We start from the raw sequence: 17,931 nt of genomic DNA on the forward strand, positions 1-17,931 counted from the left end.
TATACCTTGGGGGTCAAGAGCTTTTGAAGCCAAATCAGGCACTGTCAACAGCTTAAGAAGCACTTCCAGGGATGGGAGATGGCTTAGTGGTTAAGGTGCTTGCCTATGAACCCTATAGACTCTGGATGGATTCCCCAGGACCTACATAAGGCAGATGCACAGGGGCGCCTGCATCTGGAGTTTATTTGCACTGGCTAGAGGCCCTGGCATGCTCATTCTCTTTCTATCTGCCTCCTTCTTTCTATCAAAAAAAAAGTTTTAAAAAAGTACTTCCAGGACTGGAGAGATGGCGTAGCTGTTGAGCGCTTGCCTATGAAGCCTAAGGACCCTGGTTCGAGGCTCGATTCCCCAGGACCCACGTTAGCCAGATGCACAAAGGGTTGTACGCGTCTGGAGTTCGTTTGCAGTGGCTAGAGACCTGGCACGCCCATTCTCTCTTTGGCTCTCTATCTGCCTCTTTCTCTCTCAAATAAATAAATAAAAATCTTTAAAAAAAAAAAAAAAAAGTACTTCCAGAAGTTCTCTGAGAAGTTGGCCAGATCCTCCAAGAATGCCATTCACCTGTAAGTACTAAGTCATTAGGTATCACTATTGTTACTAAGTTACCAAAGGCCCACAAGGAGGTGTGTGTGGGGGATCTGCCTATCTTCTGGAATGGCAACACCAACTTACCAACTGGATGGCTATCATTAACACTGTCTTCAAAGTAAACGTTCGGTCACAAAGGTCAAACAAGTCCTCCAAGCTAGGGCCAAGGAGCTCCAGTACCATGGCATTGTACTTCCCACATGGTCCAAAGTAATACACCTGTGGGAGACCTTCACCTGAAAGGAGGGGAAATGGTACAGAATGAGAACACAAAAACCACAATAGAAGACAACTACATTAGCAATAACTAAGAGAGAAAACACAATCTGTGAGATTGGGATTTCCTTTTACAGTCCCTCCTGGAAAAGTTAAATTCAGTACAATAGCTTCAGTGGGAACTATTAATGGGCGAAAAAGTCATAGCATAATATGTTCAAATAGGCAGTTATTTAATACCAGAGTGCCAAAGGCACTTCTACTACTACATAAAATAGTTCCTCATCTGTTACTGGATAGGGGTGTAAACTATTCTTCCCAAAAGATGCCTGAAAGTACAATATACAAGGTTCAAAGGATGATCTGAGCTCAAAAGCCAGAGTGACAGATGTTCCATCAGCTGGTTTATCAGCACTCCCTAAGCTTACTGCCAAAGCCACATGGAGCTGTTAGCAACTGCTGCCCCTGGAGAGTTCAGACTGGAGAGGTCAAAGGGTGAGGTCAAAGAGGGTGCAGCCTGGCCCTAGCCTAGCACAATGGTTCTCTTCTTACAGGGAGCACTTACTTTGTTTTCTATCAGCCAGAAGTCCAGACATTTACCATTTGTAATTACAAAAGGAAAGGAGGACTCAAAAACCTAAAAGGCTGGGCTTTCCCCAACTTGGAAATTCATAGCTACATGAAACTAAAAATCTAGATTTTCTCACGTAAGTGGCAACGTGTGAATGAGTTTACTTCTCAAAGAGAATTATAAATGAGGTACACTTATTAAATAGCACCACAAAAGCAGTAGACACTTAAGAAACAAGAGAAAAAAAAATTTTAAATACTTCTATTTGCCAAGTGTGGTGGTGCATACCTTTAATCCCAGTACTTGGGAGGCAGAGGTAGGAGAATCGCTGTGAGTTCAAGTAACTGTGTGTTACTTCAAAAAGAAAACAAACAAACAAAACATATTTACTAATGATGAGGAGAAGGGGCACACTATGGTCTCTAGCCACTGCAAACAAACTGCAGACCCATGCACCCACCACCTTGTGCATCTGGCTTATGTGGGTACTGGGGATTCAAATCTGGTTCCTTAGGCTTTGCAGGAAAGCACCTGAAACACTGAGCCATTTCACCAGCCTGAAACTTTTTTTCAATTTTTTTTTTTGGGGGGGGGAGGAGGGATTTCAAGGTAGGGTCTTGCTCTAGCTCAGGCTGACCTGGAATTCACTATGTAGTCTCAGGGTGGCCTTAAACTCATGGAGATCCTCCTACCTCTGCTTCCCAAGTGCTGGGATTAAAGGTGTGCGCCACCGTGCTCGGCTCAAATTTTTCAGTTTTTATTTATTTATTTATTATTTGGTTTTTCGAGGCAGGGTCTCACTCTAGCCCAGGCTGACCTGGAATTCACTATGGAGTCTCAGGGTAGCCTTGAACTCACAGCAATCCTCCTACCTCTGCCTCCCAAGTGCAGGGATTAAAGGCATGTGCCACCACACCCAGCAATTTTTATTTATTTATGTGAGAGAAAGAAGGAGGTACAGAGGTAGAGAGAGAGAGGGAGAGAGATTGGACACTGGGCAGGCCAGGGCCTTCAGCCACTGCAAACAAACTCTAGACATGTACACTTTATGCAAGTGGCTTATGTGGGTCCTGGAGAATTGAACCTGGGTCCTTTGGCTTTGCATTTAAGCACCTTAATTTCTTTATTTTTTTTATTTATTTTTATTTTTTTGGTTTTTTGAGGTCGGGTCTCACTCTGGCTCAGGCTGACCTGGAATTCACTATGTAGTCTCAGGGTGGCCTCAAACTTTCGGAGATCCTCCTACCTCTGCCTCCCAAGTGTTGGGATTAAAGGCATGTGCCACTACACCCAGCTTAGCACCTTAATTTCTAAGCCATCTCTCCAGCCCTGCCTGAACATTTAAAAAAAAAATTATCTCAAGCTGGAGAAATGGTTTAGTGGTTAAGGCCTGCAATGCCAAAGGACCCAGGTTCAATTCCCCAGGGTCCACATAAGCCAGGTGTACAAGAGGCACATGCATCTAGAGTTTGCAGTAGCTGGAGGCCCTGGCGTGCCCATTCTCTCTCTGTCTCTCTTGTGTCTATCTCTGTTTGCAAATAAACAAATAAAATTTAAAAAATTATCTCTTCTAGCATTCCCATCCCATACATTGAAGTATATCATGGTCTATACCTAAATACACAATGCACCCTCCAAGTTTAAAAAAAATTATTTACTTGGTAAGGGAGAGAGAGGAGAGAGTGGGAGGGTGACTGAATGAATGAATAGGGCATGCCAAGACCTTTTGCCAATGCAAACCAACTCCAGACACATGTGCCATTTTGTGTATGTGGCTTTATGCGGCTACTGGGGACTAGAACTCAGGCCAGCAGACCTTGTAAACAAGTGTCTTTAAGTACTGTGCCATCTCCCCAGTCCTAAAACTTTGTTCTCTGCCTCCTTTCTTGCTGTAGATGCACTGAGATTACAGAGGCCTACCACACTGCTGGCTTTTCACATGGAGTCTGGGGTCTAACTCAGGTACCGTTGCATGGAAAGTACTTTGTCCACTGAGCTACCTCCCCAGCTCTTTCCCTCCAAATTAAGAATAAAATTGTCTCCGTTTTGCCATTCTCTTCTATGTGTATAGGTGAAATATTTTTTTCTTTTTATTCCCCGAGGTAGGGTCTTGCTCTAGCCCAGGCTGACAGGGAACTAGTCTCAGGCTAGTCTCAGACTCACAGCATCCCCCTACCTCAGACTCCCAAGTGCCGAGATTAAGGGTGTCTGTCCGCCACCACACCCAGCTGAAAGTCTTTTGTATATGTGGAATTAATGTGATTCACTGCTATTGTCTATGTTTTTCCACCTACTTCATATAATCCATTATCTATTTCATATAATCCATTAACCTATCTTTTAAAAAAAATTATTCATTTATTTATTAGAGACAGAGATAGAGAGTGATAGGGTCTCTAGCCATGCAAACTAACTCCAGATGCATGTGCCACCATGTGCACCTGGTTTATGTGGGACATGGAGAATCGAACCTGGGTCCTATGTTTTTCCAGGCAAGTGCCTTAACCGCTAAGCCACTCCTCCAGCCCCATTAGCCTATCTTATTGTACTTAGAGACAAAAAGAACGAGTATTGGGCTGGAGAGATGACTTAGCGGTTAAGCGCTTGCCTGTGAAGTCTAAGGACCCTGGTTCGAGGCTCAATTCCCCAGGACCCACGTTAGCCAGATGCACAAGGGGGCGCACGCGTCTAGAGTTCATTTACAGTGGCTGAAGGCCCTGGCATGCCCATTCTCTCTCTCTCTATCTGCCTTTCTCTCTCTGTCTGTTGCTCTCAAATAAATAAATAAAAAATGAATAAAATTTAAAAAAAGAACGAGTATTTTAAATTGTCCATTCCTAGATTCTATCATCTAGTATACTATTCCCTGCTCCTAATTGTGTTGTTTTTATTTTATCTACAAACAAAAAAAGAACTGAGCTGGGAGTGATGGCGCACGTCTGTAATCCCAGCACTCAGGAGACAGAGGTAAGAGGATCGTCCTGAGTTCAAGGCCACCCTGTGACTACATAGTGAATTCTAGATCAGCCTGGTCCAGATTAAGACCCTATCTAAAAAAAAAAAAACAAACAAAAAAACAACCAGAAATGAATCAGAAATACTTTTCTTTAGTTGTTGTTTTGAAGTCATTTTTCATTTTACATACAAGGCACAAAGCGGTTGGGTGTGATGGTACATGCCTTTAATCCCACCACTTGGGAGGCATAAGTAGGAGGATCACCATGAGTTCGAGGCTGCCCTGAGACTAGAGTGAGAACCTACCTTGAAAAATCACACACACACACAAACATACACAAACAAAGCAGACTGGAGAGATAGGCTTTAACAACTCAGGTTCAACTCCCTAGCACTTATGTAAAGCTATATGGATAAAGTGGCTCATGTGTCTGGAGTTTGTGTACAGCAGCTGGAAGCCCTGGTGCATCTATTCTCTCTCTGTCTATTCTCTCTTTGATTGCAAATAAATAAGTAACAAAACAACAACAACAAAAAACTATTACATAGGTCATAACCTAAAAATATCCCAAAACTTTATCTACAATGTGTCTAATTAAAAAAAAAAAAGGCAAGAAATCTTGGCCAGTCATGGTGGCGCACGCCTTTAATCCCAGCACTCAGAAGGCAGAGGTAGGAGGATCACTGTGAGACACATGCACCACTTTGTGCATCTGGTTTTATGTGGGTTCTGGGGAATTGAACCCAGGCCATCAGGTTTTGCAAGTCCTTTAATGATTGAGCCATCTCCCTAGCCTCCTCAGTATATTTTCAAGGGAATAATTTTCAGGTTAGCTAAAAGTCTTTCAACTCCAGGCATGGTGGCACATGCCTTTAATCCCAGCACTCAGGAGGCAGAGGTAGGAGAATCACTGTGAGGTCGAGGCCACCCTGAGACTACATAGTGAATTCCAGGTCAGCCTGGGCCAGAATGAGACCCTGCCTCAAAAACAAAAAAAAAAAAGACTTTCTGCTCAAAGTTTCTTAGGTATTACAGGAAATGTACTGTGATGTATGAAAGTCTCATCAAGAAATTTGGCTGTAACTTATTATAACTGTCTGTACAAAAAGATTCCCATATAAATACTTTTCAGTGCTTACCATGTGGCGGGGGGGGGGGCAGGGTTTAAACCAAATTCTGTATCTTCAGTGTTTTATACAGTTATTTCTAACGCAATGCTTAAAAAAATCAAATTAAGCCGGGCGTGGTGGTGCATGCCTTTAATCCCAGCACTTGGGAGGCAGAGGTAAGAGGATCACCCTACCTCGAAAAACCAAAAAAAAAAAAAAATCAAATTAACCTAATGCTGTAGAACTGTTTAGTGAGACAAGGACAGAGAACTGCAGCACAATCTGCGCGCACACTGAACAAGGTACATCCTGTAAGCAATTACAAGGAAATGAGATGGGAAAGCGGCTGGGCAAGGCAAACATGCACTGGACTCTTAGATTCTACAGTCTATTGGAAACTGGGGAAGTTTTAAAAACATGTATTTTACCTTTTGCATTTTTGACATTTTATACTTGTATATAATATATTCTGACCTGATTCCCAATTATCTTCTTTTATCCTTCTCCCATAAGGAAGCTGTATAATCTCTTATCTGCCCTGGAAATAATGCACTAATGAGGATTCCAACCTAAATTTTAGGTCAACCCCACAGAAGCTGTTTAAACATCCTTTATAAGCCCAAACTACAAGGTTTTATATATAGTACACATTACCGTGTGTATTTTTCTAGTGAAAGCATTTCCAGATGGCTCAGTGGTTAAGGTATTTGCCTGCAAAGCCTAAGGATCCAGGTTCAATTCCCAGTACCCACATAAAGCCATATGTATAAAGTGGCACATGCATGTGGAGTTTGTATGCAATGGCTGGAGGCCCTGGCGTGCCCATTCTCTCCCCCCACCCCGTCTCAATCTGCTTGAAAATAAATAAATAAAAATATATTTTAGACTGGGAGTGGTGGTACACACCTTTAATACCAGAACTCAGGAGGCAGAGGTAGAAGGATCACTGAGTGCAAGACCACCCTGAGACTACACAGTGAATGCCAGATCAACCTGAGCTAGAGTGAGACCCTACCTTCAGAAACCAAAAAAAAAAGTTATTTCCATCTACCCACAATGTAGTCTTGTAAACCCTTCAAGTCACACCTAACAGATCAGGATGCATAGAACAGGAAGTAAGGTATACAGCATTACAGCAAATTTTCAGTGTATCATCATTTTAATTTGGGTTAAATACAGCATATCAAGGTTAATGGCTTCTTTATTATCCAAGATGTTACCTAAAACGATTCTATAATGTACAATGAATAATAACTATTCTAAGTAGAGATATTTTTAAATGTACATCAGGCTGGGAACTGAAATAGAGATCATTTTGAAGCTTTTGGTAATTTAATCATATTATTACCTAACAATTAGCTTTTTCATTCTTTTAGAAAAATGAAATTATCTAACTGTAAAGCAGGTTCAAATGACTCCTACACAGATACCTCAATATATATATATGTATATATATACATATATTAATTAATTAATTAGATTAATACCTTAGACCAGGCATGGTTGCTCCATGTTATACCTGTAGCCCCAGTATTTGGGATACCGAGAGAAGAGGATTGTTATGAGCTTTAGGCCAGCCTGGAGTAAGTACACAGTAAGTTCTAGCCCAGCTGGGCTAAGTGTAAGATACTGTCTCAATTTCCACACTAGATACTCAATTTCCACAGAGACAGAAAGATCACTGTCAGTTTGAGGCCAGCCTGGGACTACAGAGTGAGTTCCAGGTCAGTCTGGGCTACAGGGAGACCCTACCTCAGGAGGAAAAACAAAACAAGAAAATGAGGCTGGAAAGATGGCTCAATGGGTGAAACACTTACTGCAAAACTCTGAGAACCTGAGTTCAGATCCCCAGTCTCCACATAAAGGCCAGAAGCTATGGTGAGCTTCTGTAACCCCAGTGCGCCTAGAGTGAGAAGGGAGGTGGTGGAGACAGGAGAAATTCCTGGACCATATTGGTCAGCTAGCATGGCAAAGGAGCAGTGCATGAGAGATCCTGCCTCAGATGAGAGTTATCCTCTGACCTCCACACACGGGCCTACACTCACACACATGAACATGCACACACTTAAACATAACATACATACCAAATAAATAAATACATTTTAGAAAAATCTCTGTTCAACTGTTTTCTAAAGTCAAGGTGGAGAATACTTTGAAGGATATCTTTTGCAAGGTCTTTTTGTCTTTTCTTTTCTTTCTTTTTTTTTTTTTTTCTCTCTTTTTTTTCAGTTTTTCAAGGTAGGGTTTCACTCTAGCCCAGGCAGACTCAGGATGGCCTTAAACTCATGAGCATGCTCCTACCTCTGCCTCCTGAGCACTAGACTTAAAGGTGTATGCCACCATGACGAACCCTGTATACTTTTCTGGTGTTAGAAATGTTGCATAAGGGACTGGAGTGATCCTTCTACCTCTGCCTCTGAAGTGCTGGGAATAAAGGTATGTACCACCATGTCCAGCTATTTTTTCTTTTTTACCCATTTTATTAATGACCTACCATAATTTATTTTTTTTTAATTAATTATTTATTTTTTTAATTTTTTTTGGTTTTTCGAGGTAGGGTCTCACTCTTGTCCAGGCTGACCTGGAATTCACTATGGAGTCTCAGGGTGGCCTTGAACTCACGGCAATCCTCCTACCTCTGCCTCCCGAGTGCTGGGATTAAAGGCGTGCGCCACCACGCCCGGCTCATAATTTATTTTTTATTTTTAGTTATTTGCAAGGAGAAGGAGGGGGGAAAGGAAAAAGAGAGAGGAGAGAGAAAGAGAGAATATGAGAATGAGAATGGGTTTACCAGTGCCTCTAGCCACTGCAAACCAACTCCAGATGCATGCACCAGTCTGCATTTGACTTTACATGGGCACTGGGGAACTGAACCTGGGTTGTTAGGCTTCGAAGCCAAGTGCCTTAGCCACTGAGCCATCTCTCCAGCCCTCTACCATAATTTTGAGAAATAAATACTGGTACATCAAGAGTAACAGAAAACTAAGCTGGGTGTAGTGGTGCACACCTTTAATCCCAGCACTTGGGAGGCTGAGGTAGGAGGATCACAGTAAGTTCAAGGGCACCCTCAGGATACAAGGTGAATTCCAGGTGGAAGTCTGGGCTAGAGCGAGACCCTACCTTGAAAAACAAAAACAATAAAAACCCCTACCTCTATGTGAAAGCAAAATGATTGGAATTTTTCTAATTTCAACAAGCTATTTATTAACTTGCTCTTACCTCTGTGATTTCAAAAGCTCCCCCTGTACTTGTTCAGCCTCTAAGTTGGCATTCTATGCCAGCCTCATCAGCTCTTAAACAATTTTAAGACTCAACCTGTGACCCTTACCCCCTTCAATTAATGCTAGCTGCCCTTTCTCAGTGGCAAGCACACCTACACGCACACACACACCCAAGGAAATAAAGGTGAAGAGTGACTAAGGAAAGTACCTGAGGTCAACTTTTGGCCTCCACGCATGTGCACACACCACTTTCCACATACACGGAAGTACCCGTGCCACACACTACACCACACCCAAAGACTGGTAAGGCAGGTGTAGCGATTACCTCCTCATTGCTAAGACTGAACACCAAATCAGAAGCAGCTTATGGAAGAAAAGGGTTTATTTCAGCTTAAAGTTTTGAGGGGAAGTTTCATCATGGTGAGAAAAGAATGAAGAATCAAGAAGCTAGCTCACAGGCTGGAGAGATGGCTTTGTGATTAAGGCACTTGCCTGCAAATGTAAAGAAAGTATAAGAGAAAAGCAAAAGAGAACTTGATCTCTAAACACCATTTATTGAGAAAAAAAAAAAGGCAACAGCCTTCCCATGGGATGAAGGCTAAAACACTAAGCCAGGCTAGGGTTGTAAGTTCATAAGGAGGAGGCTAAAAAAAAAAAAAAACACAGACTATACCAGATACAGTAAATAAAAAAACTTGGAACTGCCAGGTGTGGTGGCGCACGCCTTTAATTCTAGCACTGGTAAGGCAGAGGTAAGAGTATCACCCTAAACTTGAGGCCAGCCTGAGAATACAGAGTGAATTCAAGGGAACTGCTACTCTGTTGTTTCTTTTATGGTCTGTTAGCCTTAGAGATAGTTATTAACTCTTTAGTTCTCTCTAGTTTTTGTGTTTTGGATTTTTGAGGTAGGGTCTCACTCTAGTCCAGGATGACCTGGAATTCACTCTTGTATTCTCAGGGTGGCCTCAAACTCATGGCAATCCTCCTACCTCTGCCTCCTGAGCTGGGACTAAAGGCGTGCACCACCACGCCCAACAGTTCCCTCTAATTTTCAGAAAAAGGTATTAACCCTTCACCAAGGTCTGATATCCCAGGACCACCATTAAGCCAGCTGCACAAGGTGGCATATGCATCTGGAGTTTGTCTGCAGTGGCTAAAGGCCCTGGCATGCCCATTCTCCCTATCTCTCTCTGAAATAAATCACATATATAAACAAAATAAATAAGCTAGCTCACAAAACCACTTATCAGCAGCAGGGCAAAAGCAGCAACAGTGGGCAACTAGCACAGGCAAGGCCCACTTCCAGTGGATACACCTTGTCCAGCAAGGCTCCACCTCCCAAAGGCTCCAGCAGTTGGGAATTAAGTATGATGCTTAATCACAAATACATGAGGACATGGGGGACGCTGCTCTCAAACCACATCAGGCATGATAGAATAGGCGTATAATCCCAGCACTTGGGAGGTGGGAGACAAGAGGATCAGAAATCAACTGACATCCTCAGCTCTATAGTGAGTTAGAGACTAGGCTGGCTTACATAAAACCCTGACTCAAAAAAAAAAAAAAGGCTGGACGTAGTGGCACATGCCCTTAGTCCCAGCGCTAGGGAGATAGACGTAAGAGATCACTGTGAGTTGAAAGGCCAACCTGATACTATATAGTGAATTCCAAGTCAGCCTAGGCCAGAGCAAGACCCTACCTCAAAAAACAAAAACAAAAGAACAAATAAAATACAGCAGACACATGCTTCCATTTACTCATAATCCATAGGAATAATTCACTTTTAATAACTTCTCTTTGGTCTTATTGTACTTGCTAGCTCTTAGGATGCTAAAGGTTACACCTCCCTTCTGAATGATTAACCTTCCTTACTACTTCCAGGATGATGAAGGGTGACTCAACCCTGAGATGACCACTAAGCACACTTCAGCTTTCACTTTGGACCAAACCTCCTCAAGTCTCCACCTCCTGAAACAATTGTCTTTAAGTGATCATTAGGAGCTCTATTCAATGCCCAAGGGATGGGTGTGAGGCTAAGGGGAAAAGCATGCAGGCAAACAGCAAGATGTGAGTGAAGACAACAACAGTCACGTGTGGCTTAGAACTGAAGGGAGAAAGTGACACAGAACCTTCAGGACTGGCGTCTACTTAAGAGCTCTCACTGCCCGACCAGCTTCAGTCACCCACCTGTGCTAAACCTCTGCTGCACAGGCACTGTGTCAACTCTGTGGAATTAACCATAAACCTCTAGTCCAGTCAACTTACATGTAAGTGACTTGGGCATATTTCTGGAAGCTTACTTGCTGCTTTTTCATGTAAAAGACAAAATCCAAGTAACAAATTCTGCCTTCACACTAGGCAAATACCTCTAGCAGTTTGGCACTTTTGCAAAAGGTGTTAGTACTCTGTGTTACTGTGAGCTATAGGCAGGTCAAACAATTTCTATAATAAACTCAAAGCACTCTATTTGCAATTACAGACATTAATGATTCAAAATATGTTAAGTAAGTGATATTCTCTTGTAAAAAGATTTCTCAGCCGGGTGTGGTGGTGGCACACCTTTAATCCCAGCACTCGGGAGGCAGAGGTAGGAGGATCGCTGTGAGTTCAAGGCACCCTGAGACTACATAGTGAATTCCAGGCCAGCCTGTGCTACAGCAAGACACTACCTTGAGGAAAAAAAAAGATTTTTCTCAATGTTAATGTAAATGTGATAACTTTTTTTTAAAATTATTTATTTTATAGAGAGAAACAGGCAGGGGAAGAGTGAGAGAGAATGGAGGTGCCACAGCCTCCAGCCACTGCAAACAACTCCAGATGTGCACACCCCCTTGTGAGTCTGGCTTTGTAGGCAAATGCCTTAACTGCTAAGCCATCTTTCCAGTCCCAAGAGTGTTTTTTTCTTTTCCTTTTTAAAAAAACTATATATTTTTATTTATTTGCAGGGGGTGGAGAGAATGAATGACCACACCAGGGCCTCTTGTCACTGCAAACAAATTCCAAATGCATGCTACTTTGTGCATCTGGCTTTATGTGGGTACTGGGGAATGGAACCTGAGCTGTTAAGCTTTGCAAGCAAGTGCCTTTAACCACTGAGCAATCTCTCCAGCCCCTAAAGTGATATTTTGTTTTGTTTTGTTTTTCTAGGTAGGATTTTGATCTAGCCCATGCTGACCTGGAATTCAGTATGTAATCTCAGGCTGGCCTAAAACTCATAGTGATCCTCCTACTTCTGCCTCCCAAGTGGTAGGATTAAAGGCGTGTGCTACCACACTCAGCCCAAGAGTGACATTTTAATTCTTCTTTTAAATTTATTTTTTTATTTGCAAAAGGAGAGAGAAAGAATGAGAATGAGTGAGAGTGGAGGCTACTGCAAACAAGTTCCAGAGGCAGATGCTATTTTATGCATCTGGCTTTAAGTGGGTACTGGGAAATGGAACCTGGGCCAAGCAAGCGCCTACAAACATTCAGCAACTTCCCCAGGCCCCTCCTCTTTTATTAAGAAAGGTATGTAACTCGCTTGTCTTGAAGCTGTGCTCCTCCTGCCTTAGCCTCCTAAGTTCTACAACCTCTATCAGAGGATTGGGGTAGAGCCTGGGGTTTGGTTCTAACAGATAAGCAAATCTTATAGGAATTTTAAAAATTCTTTTGTTCATTTTTTATTATTTATTTGAGAGTGAGAGATAGAGAATGGGCGCGCCAGGTCCTCCAGCCACTGCAAACAAACTCCAGACGCATGCGCCCCCTTGTGCATCTGGCTAACATGGGTTCTGGGGAATCGAGCCTCGAACTGGGGTCCTTAGGCTTCACAGGCAAGCGCTTAACCACTAAGCCATCTCTCCAGCCATTATAGGATTTTTTTAGGAAGTTTCTTGTTGTTGTTCTTTAAAGTAGGGACTTACTCTAGCCCAGGCTGGTTTTGATGATTTTAGACTCCTGAGTGCTAGGATTAAAGATACCATGCCTAGCTTTAATATGAATTGATTTTGCTTATATTTTACTTTATAGGAGAACATATTATCATCCTTAATATGAAGAAAGTCTAAAACCTCTAAACTACAAACAATACACACATATTCATAGAATTTATTATGGCCCAGAAGTGTTAGATCTCAGAAATATCAGTTCTTTTTTAGGCCAACTAATACAGTTAATAAAGGCTAATCTAGCCGGGCATGGTGGCGCACGCCTTTAGTTCCAGCACTCGGGAAGCAGAGGTAGAAGGATCACCGTGAGTTCGAGGCCATCCTGAGACTACATAGTTAATTCTAGGTCAGCCTGGACTACAGTAAAACCCTACCTCAAAAAACTGAAACAGTAAAAAAGAAAAAGGCTAATCTGATGTCATGTTTCCTGTTTTTGTTGTTGTTGTTGTTGTTTCTGAGGTAAGGTTTCACTCTAGCCCAGGCTGACCTGGAATTCACTATGTAGTCTCAGGGTGGCCTTGAACTCATGGCGATCCTCCTACCTCTGCCTCCCAAAGTGCTGGGATTAAAGGTGTGCGCCACCACGCCTGGCTTTTTTGTTTTGAGGTAGGGTCTCACTCTAGCCCAGGCTGACCCTTGAATTCACTCTGTAGTCCCAGGCGGGTCTTGAATTCACAGTGATCTTCCTACATCTCTACCTCCTGAGTGCCAGGATTAAAGGTATGCACCACCATGGTTGTTAACAGTAAAGTTTGTATGCCCAGGGTTGTGTGAAAATTTCTCAGGCACAAAGGGGTTGTGAGTAAAAATGGTTTTTTAATTTTTTGTTGATTTTTATTTATTTATTTGAGAGTGACAGAGGGAGAAAGAGGCAGATAGTGGGAGGGACAGAGAATGGGTGCACCAGGGCCTCCAGCCACTGCAAACAAACTCCAGATGCATGCGCCCCCTGGTGCACTGGCTAACGTGGGTTCTGGAGAATCGATCCTCAAACCGGGGTCCTTATACATCACAGGCTCATCCTTTAAAATTTTTTTGTTGTTTATTTTTATTTATTTGAGAGTGACAGACAGACAAGAGAGAGAAAGAGGGAGGGGGAGAGAGAGAGAAAATGGGTGCACCAGGGCCTCCAGCCACTGCAAACGAACTCCAGATGCATACGCCCCCTTGTGCATCACATGGGTACTTGGGAAATCGAGCCTCAAACTGGTATCCTTAGGCTTCACAGGCAAGCACTTAACCACTGAAGACATCTCTCCAGCCCCCAGCTCATCCTTTTAAAATTCTTTTTAAGTTGGCCACAGTGGTGCAGTTGGGAGGCAGACTGTGAGTTTGAGACCAGCCTGGGCCATACATGTGTCAAGTTCCAGGCCAGCTTGATATATCTAATCACACCCTCCCCAAAAAAGATCTTCCTGGATGACACAGTTGGATTTGGAATCTATCCTCTCTTAACCCCTCTGTTCATCTAACCCTACAACACTGTCTCTCTCAGAAAGGCAACCACAGCAAACCTCCTTATCTGACTTGTTCTGTATTATTGTTCCATATTACTATAGACCAGAGCTGCTTTTTGTATAGCAAGCACAGGTTCCTGAGCTCACCAACTCAAACACAAACACACTTAAATGCTCCAGCAAGTTAGACACTGGTGCTGTTCTGATTTCAGCAAAGGGTAGGTAGTCAGAGGTTCAAGTACTTTACCTAGCAGACAGTGCTAAAGCAGAGGTTTCTCTGTTGCCTTGACACCTAATTATTCAAACAGGCCATTCCCACTGAAAGAAGCTGGTCCTAAAGTATGAACATTTAGCAAAGTCAGGTATAAAGCATCATTCTAGAACCCCTTCAGGGAAGAAGCCAGGCTCCTTTCTTAGCAGATGCCTATACTATACTAACTAGGTTTTCTTCGAAGGTGATTCTTTTGTAACAAGAGTGAAGCCAGGCAATGTGTGGTGGTGTACAATTTCAATCCAAGCACTCTGGAGGCAGGAGGATGGCTATGAGTTCAAGGTCACCTTGAGACTACATAGTGAATTCCAGGTCAGCCTGGACTAGAATGAAACCCTACCTTGAGAAACCAGAGTGAGGCCAGTGCAGTTTATCCTGAAAAGAACAGTTCTCTTCCTGCGAACACTCAATGCCCTAGGCCAAGAAGCCACATTGCTTATTTCTCCCTTCTTATTTTTTCTCTTTCCTTTTTCTTTTATATGTGTGTAAGTGCATGCTGGGGACGGAAACAGGTTCTGGCATGAACTAGGCAAGTGCTCTATCACTGATCTAGTCCCATATTATTTGTACTATCTTAATGAAAAAACATCTTGCTTTTGGCAAGTGTTACATGAAGAGAAATTTGTAACAAGGTCAAATTGTCAATCATTTTTTCCTCATTTTTAAGCTCTGTTCTTAGGAAAAATCTGTCTTCTTTTGAATGCTATAGAAATATGGAGCCTCCATTTGAACATGGAGCTCACTGATTTGTCAGCTTTCCCCAGAATCCTGTCTCCACCTCTTGAGCACTGGGGTTACAGGTCCCTTTCCAACCCTGCTCCCCACATTTCATATGGGTGCTGGGGATCTGAGCTCAGGTCCTCAAGCTTGTGTTGCAAGCACTTTTACTGACCGACCCATCTCCCTAAAACCATGAATAAGGATTTGAAGAAGATTCTTGTAAATATTTTAGTGAATATTTGTATTCATTTCACCTGAGTATATACTTAGGGGTGGGTTGAGTCATTGGTAAGATTCATGTGTGTTTGGCTTTAGCAGATATTGCCAGTTTTCCAAAGTGACTTTACCAACTTCATAACTGCCAGCAGTGCGGCAGTCGCCTCACACCTCAGTAAGATTTGGTATTTTTGGGCTGGAGAGATTGCTCAGTGGTTAAGGTGCTTGCCTACAAAGTTTTAAGAATCTGAGTTTGATTCCGCAGTACCCATGTAAAACCAGAGCACTAAGTGGCACATGCAACTAAAGTTTGTTTGCAGTGGCAGGAAGCTACGGTGTGCCCATATTCACTCTCTCTGTGTCTGCCTCTTTTCTTTCATTCTTTCAAATAAATAAATAAAATTTTAAAAAGAGTTTAAAAAAATGAAAGAAATATGGAGCCTCCATGTTTCTATAGCACTTGAATAACCTAGTTGATACAGACTGAAAAGCTAACTCAAACTGGACCAGCCAATCAATTTCTAACTTGAAAGTGGGACAGAGACACTCTAGGCATTCTGAGCTTAAGTCTGAGAGAAGGGCTGCAAAGGAGGCTCCTCTCACCAGTATTAGAAGCAGCAGAAATGGCTGCTGATGTGAAGACAATGGCTCAAATCCAGGTGTGGTGGTGCACACCTTTAATCCCAGCACTTGGGAGATAGAGGTAGGATTACTCTGAGTTCAAGGCCAGTCTGGAACTAAAAAGTGAGTTCCAGATCAGTCTAGCCTACAGAGAGACCCTACCATGAAAGAACCTGAAAGGAAGGAAGGAAGGAAGGAAGGAAGGAAGGAAGGAAGGAAGGAAGGAAGGAAGGAAGGAAGGAAGGAAGGAAGGAAGGAAGGAAGGAAGGAAGGGGGAGAGGGAAGGGGAAAATGACTCAGTAGTTACAGGTGCTTGTTCACAAACCTGTCCACCAGAATTCAATCTTCTCCAACACCCACAAGAAGCCAAATACAAAGTGGAGCATGCATCTGTGACCCCAACACAACTACAACAACGGGAGGCAGAGCCAGAACAATCTGGAGTTTGTGGGCCAGCTAGACTGTCATTGGTTTTCAGCAGTGAGAGGCCCTGTCTTAAATAAGGTAGAAGAGGGAAAATAGAAGTCAGATTAGTTGAAAAGAAGGTGGATTTGGGAGAACAGCAGGGGTGAGAGGAAATAACCATGCTTTATTGTCCATGCTTATGAAATAAAGATTTTATATAAATAAAATAAAGATTTTATTTTATTTTATTATTTATTTAAAAATAAAATAAATAAAGATTTTAAAAATAAGGTAGAAGACTTCCGGTCAAGATGGCGACTGCCTAGCTGCACTACAAACAACAAGGGGAAAAAAAGATAGATGCAGATCCTAAGAAGAGAGCTGCCCCAACATACCTCAAAAGGGGCCCAACTGAAACTAAGGACAACTGGTGAAATAAGCAAGGGTGATGTTTTCCTGTGAACTGGATACCAGCACAAAGGGGAAGGAGATCAACGCAGAGAAAAATCAACTCCTACCAAATCAGAGAGCCAAAGCCTCAGAGGTCCCCAACACCTCAGCACTGAAGCAGACCAAAAATGAACCCAACATGGCTCAGGGAAATCTTGCGGAAGAGGGGGCGGAAAGAATGTCAGAGTTACATGTTGGGTCATGATTTGCAGAGACATTTATCATACTAATAGCTGGGGGCTAACTCCACAATGCATGACCCATTTTCATTAACAAGGAGGGTCTAATGGGAGGGGGTAGATCACAGATGAGCCTAAATAATGGTACCAAACTGCCTGTATTCACTGAAATGAAAACTAATAAATTAAATTAAAAAAAAAAAATAATAAGGTAGAAGACCAGACACTCGAGAATGCCCTTTGATCTGTATGTGTATGCCATGGCCCTTGTGTGCCCATACACACACAAATAAATAAACACTAAAAAAATACTGGGCTGCGGAGATGGCTGAGCAATTAAAAAGCGCTTTCTCAAAAAGCCTTATTGCCTGGGCTTGATTTCCCAGTACCCACATAAAAATAGTCCATGTGTTTGGAGTTCATCTGCAGTAGGAGGCCCTGGTGTGTCCATTCTCTCTCCCTCCCTCCCTCTCTCTCTCTCTTGGTTTTTGGAGGTAGGGTCTCACTCTGGCCCAGGCTAACCTGTAATTCATTCTGTAGTCTCAGGATGGCCTGGAACTCACAACAATCCTACCACCTCTGCCTCACAAGTGCTATGATTACAGGCATGCGCCACCACACCCAGCCTCACTTTCTCTTTTAAATAAATAAACAAACTTTTGGCTGGACTAAAATCTCACCAGTATTAGAAGCAGCAGAAATAGCTGCTGATGTGAAGACAATGGCTCAAATCCAGGTGTGGTGGTGCATGCCTTTAATCCCAGAACTCAGGAGGCAGAGGTAGGAGGATTGCTCTAAATTCAAGGTCAGCCTGGGGTACAGTGAGATCCTACCTCCAAAAAAATCCAAAAAGCTGTACCTCAGCTTCTAGGCTCTCAAAAAAGACACTAATGGGGGGCGGGGGGGGGGGAAGGAAGGGTATTACCATGGGATATTTTTTATAATCATGGAAAATGTTAATAAAAATTGAGAAAAAAGAAGATACAAATCTTCAGAGTAAAGCCTCAGACCTTAATATTCTTGGT

General features: G+C 42.7%; 1 protein-coding gene across 8 annotated transcripts in view; it reads right to left on the reverse strand.

The window, feature by feature from the left end:
- The window catches only part of Csnk1g1 (casein kinase 1 gamma 1), a 129,989-nt gene that overhangs the window by 58,536 nt on the left and 53,522 nt on the right, over window positions 1-17,931 (reverse strand). For all 8 annotated transcript variants that reach the window (XM_004662540.3, XM_004662541.2, XM_004662537.2 and 5 more), the window contains one exon: window positions 673-824. In XM_004662540.3, the coding sequence (XP_004662597.1) occupies window positions 673-824 (152 nt within the window). The remainder of the gene's footprint in view (window positions 1-672; window positions 825-17,931) is intronic.

The sequence above is a fragment of the Jaculus jaculus genome, chromosome 10, assembly GCF_020740685.1.
Source record: "Jaculus jaculus isolate mJacJac1 chromosome 10, mJacJac1.mat.Y.cur, whole genome shotgun sequence".
In the NCBI taxonomy this organism is placed as follows: Eukaryota; Metazoa; Chordata; class Mammalia; order Rodentia; family Dipodidae; genus Jaculus; species Jaculus jaculus.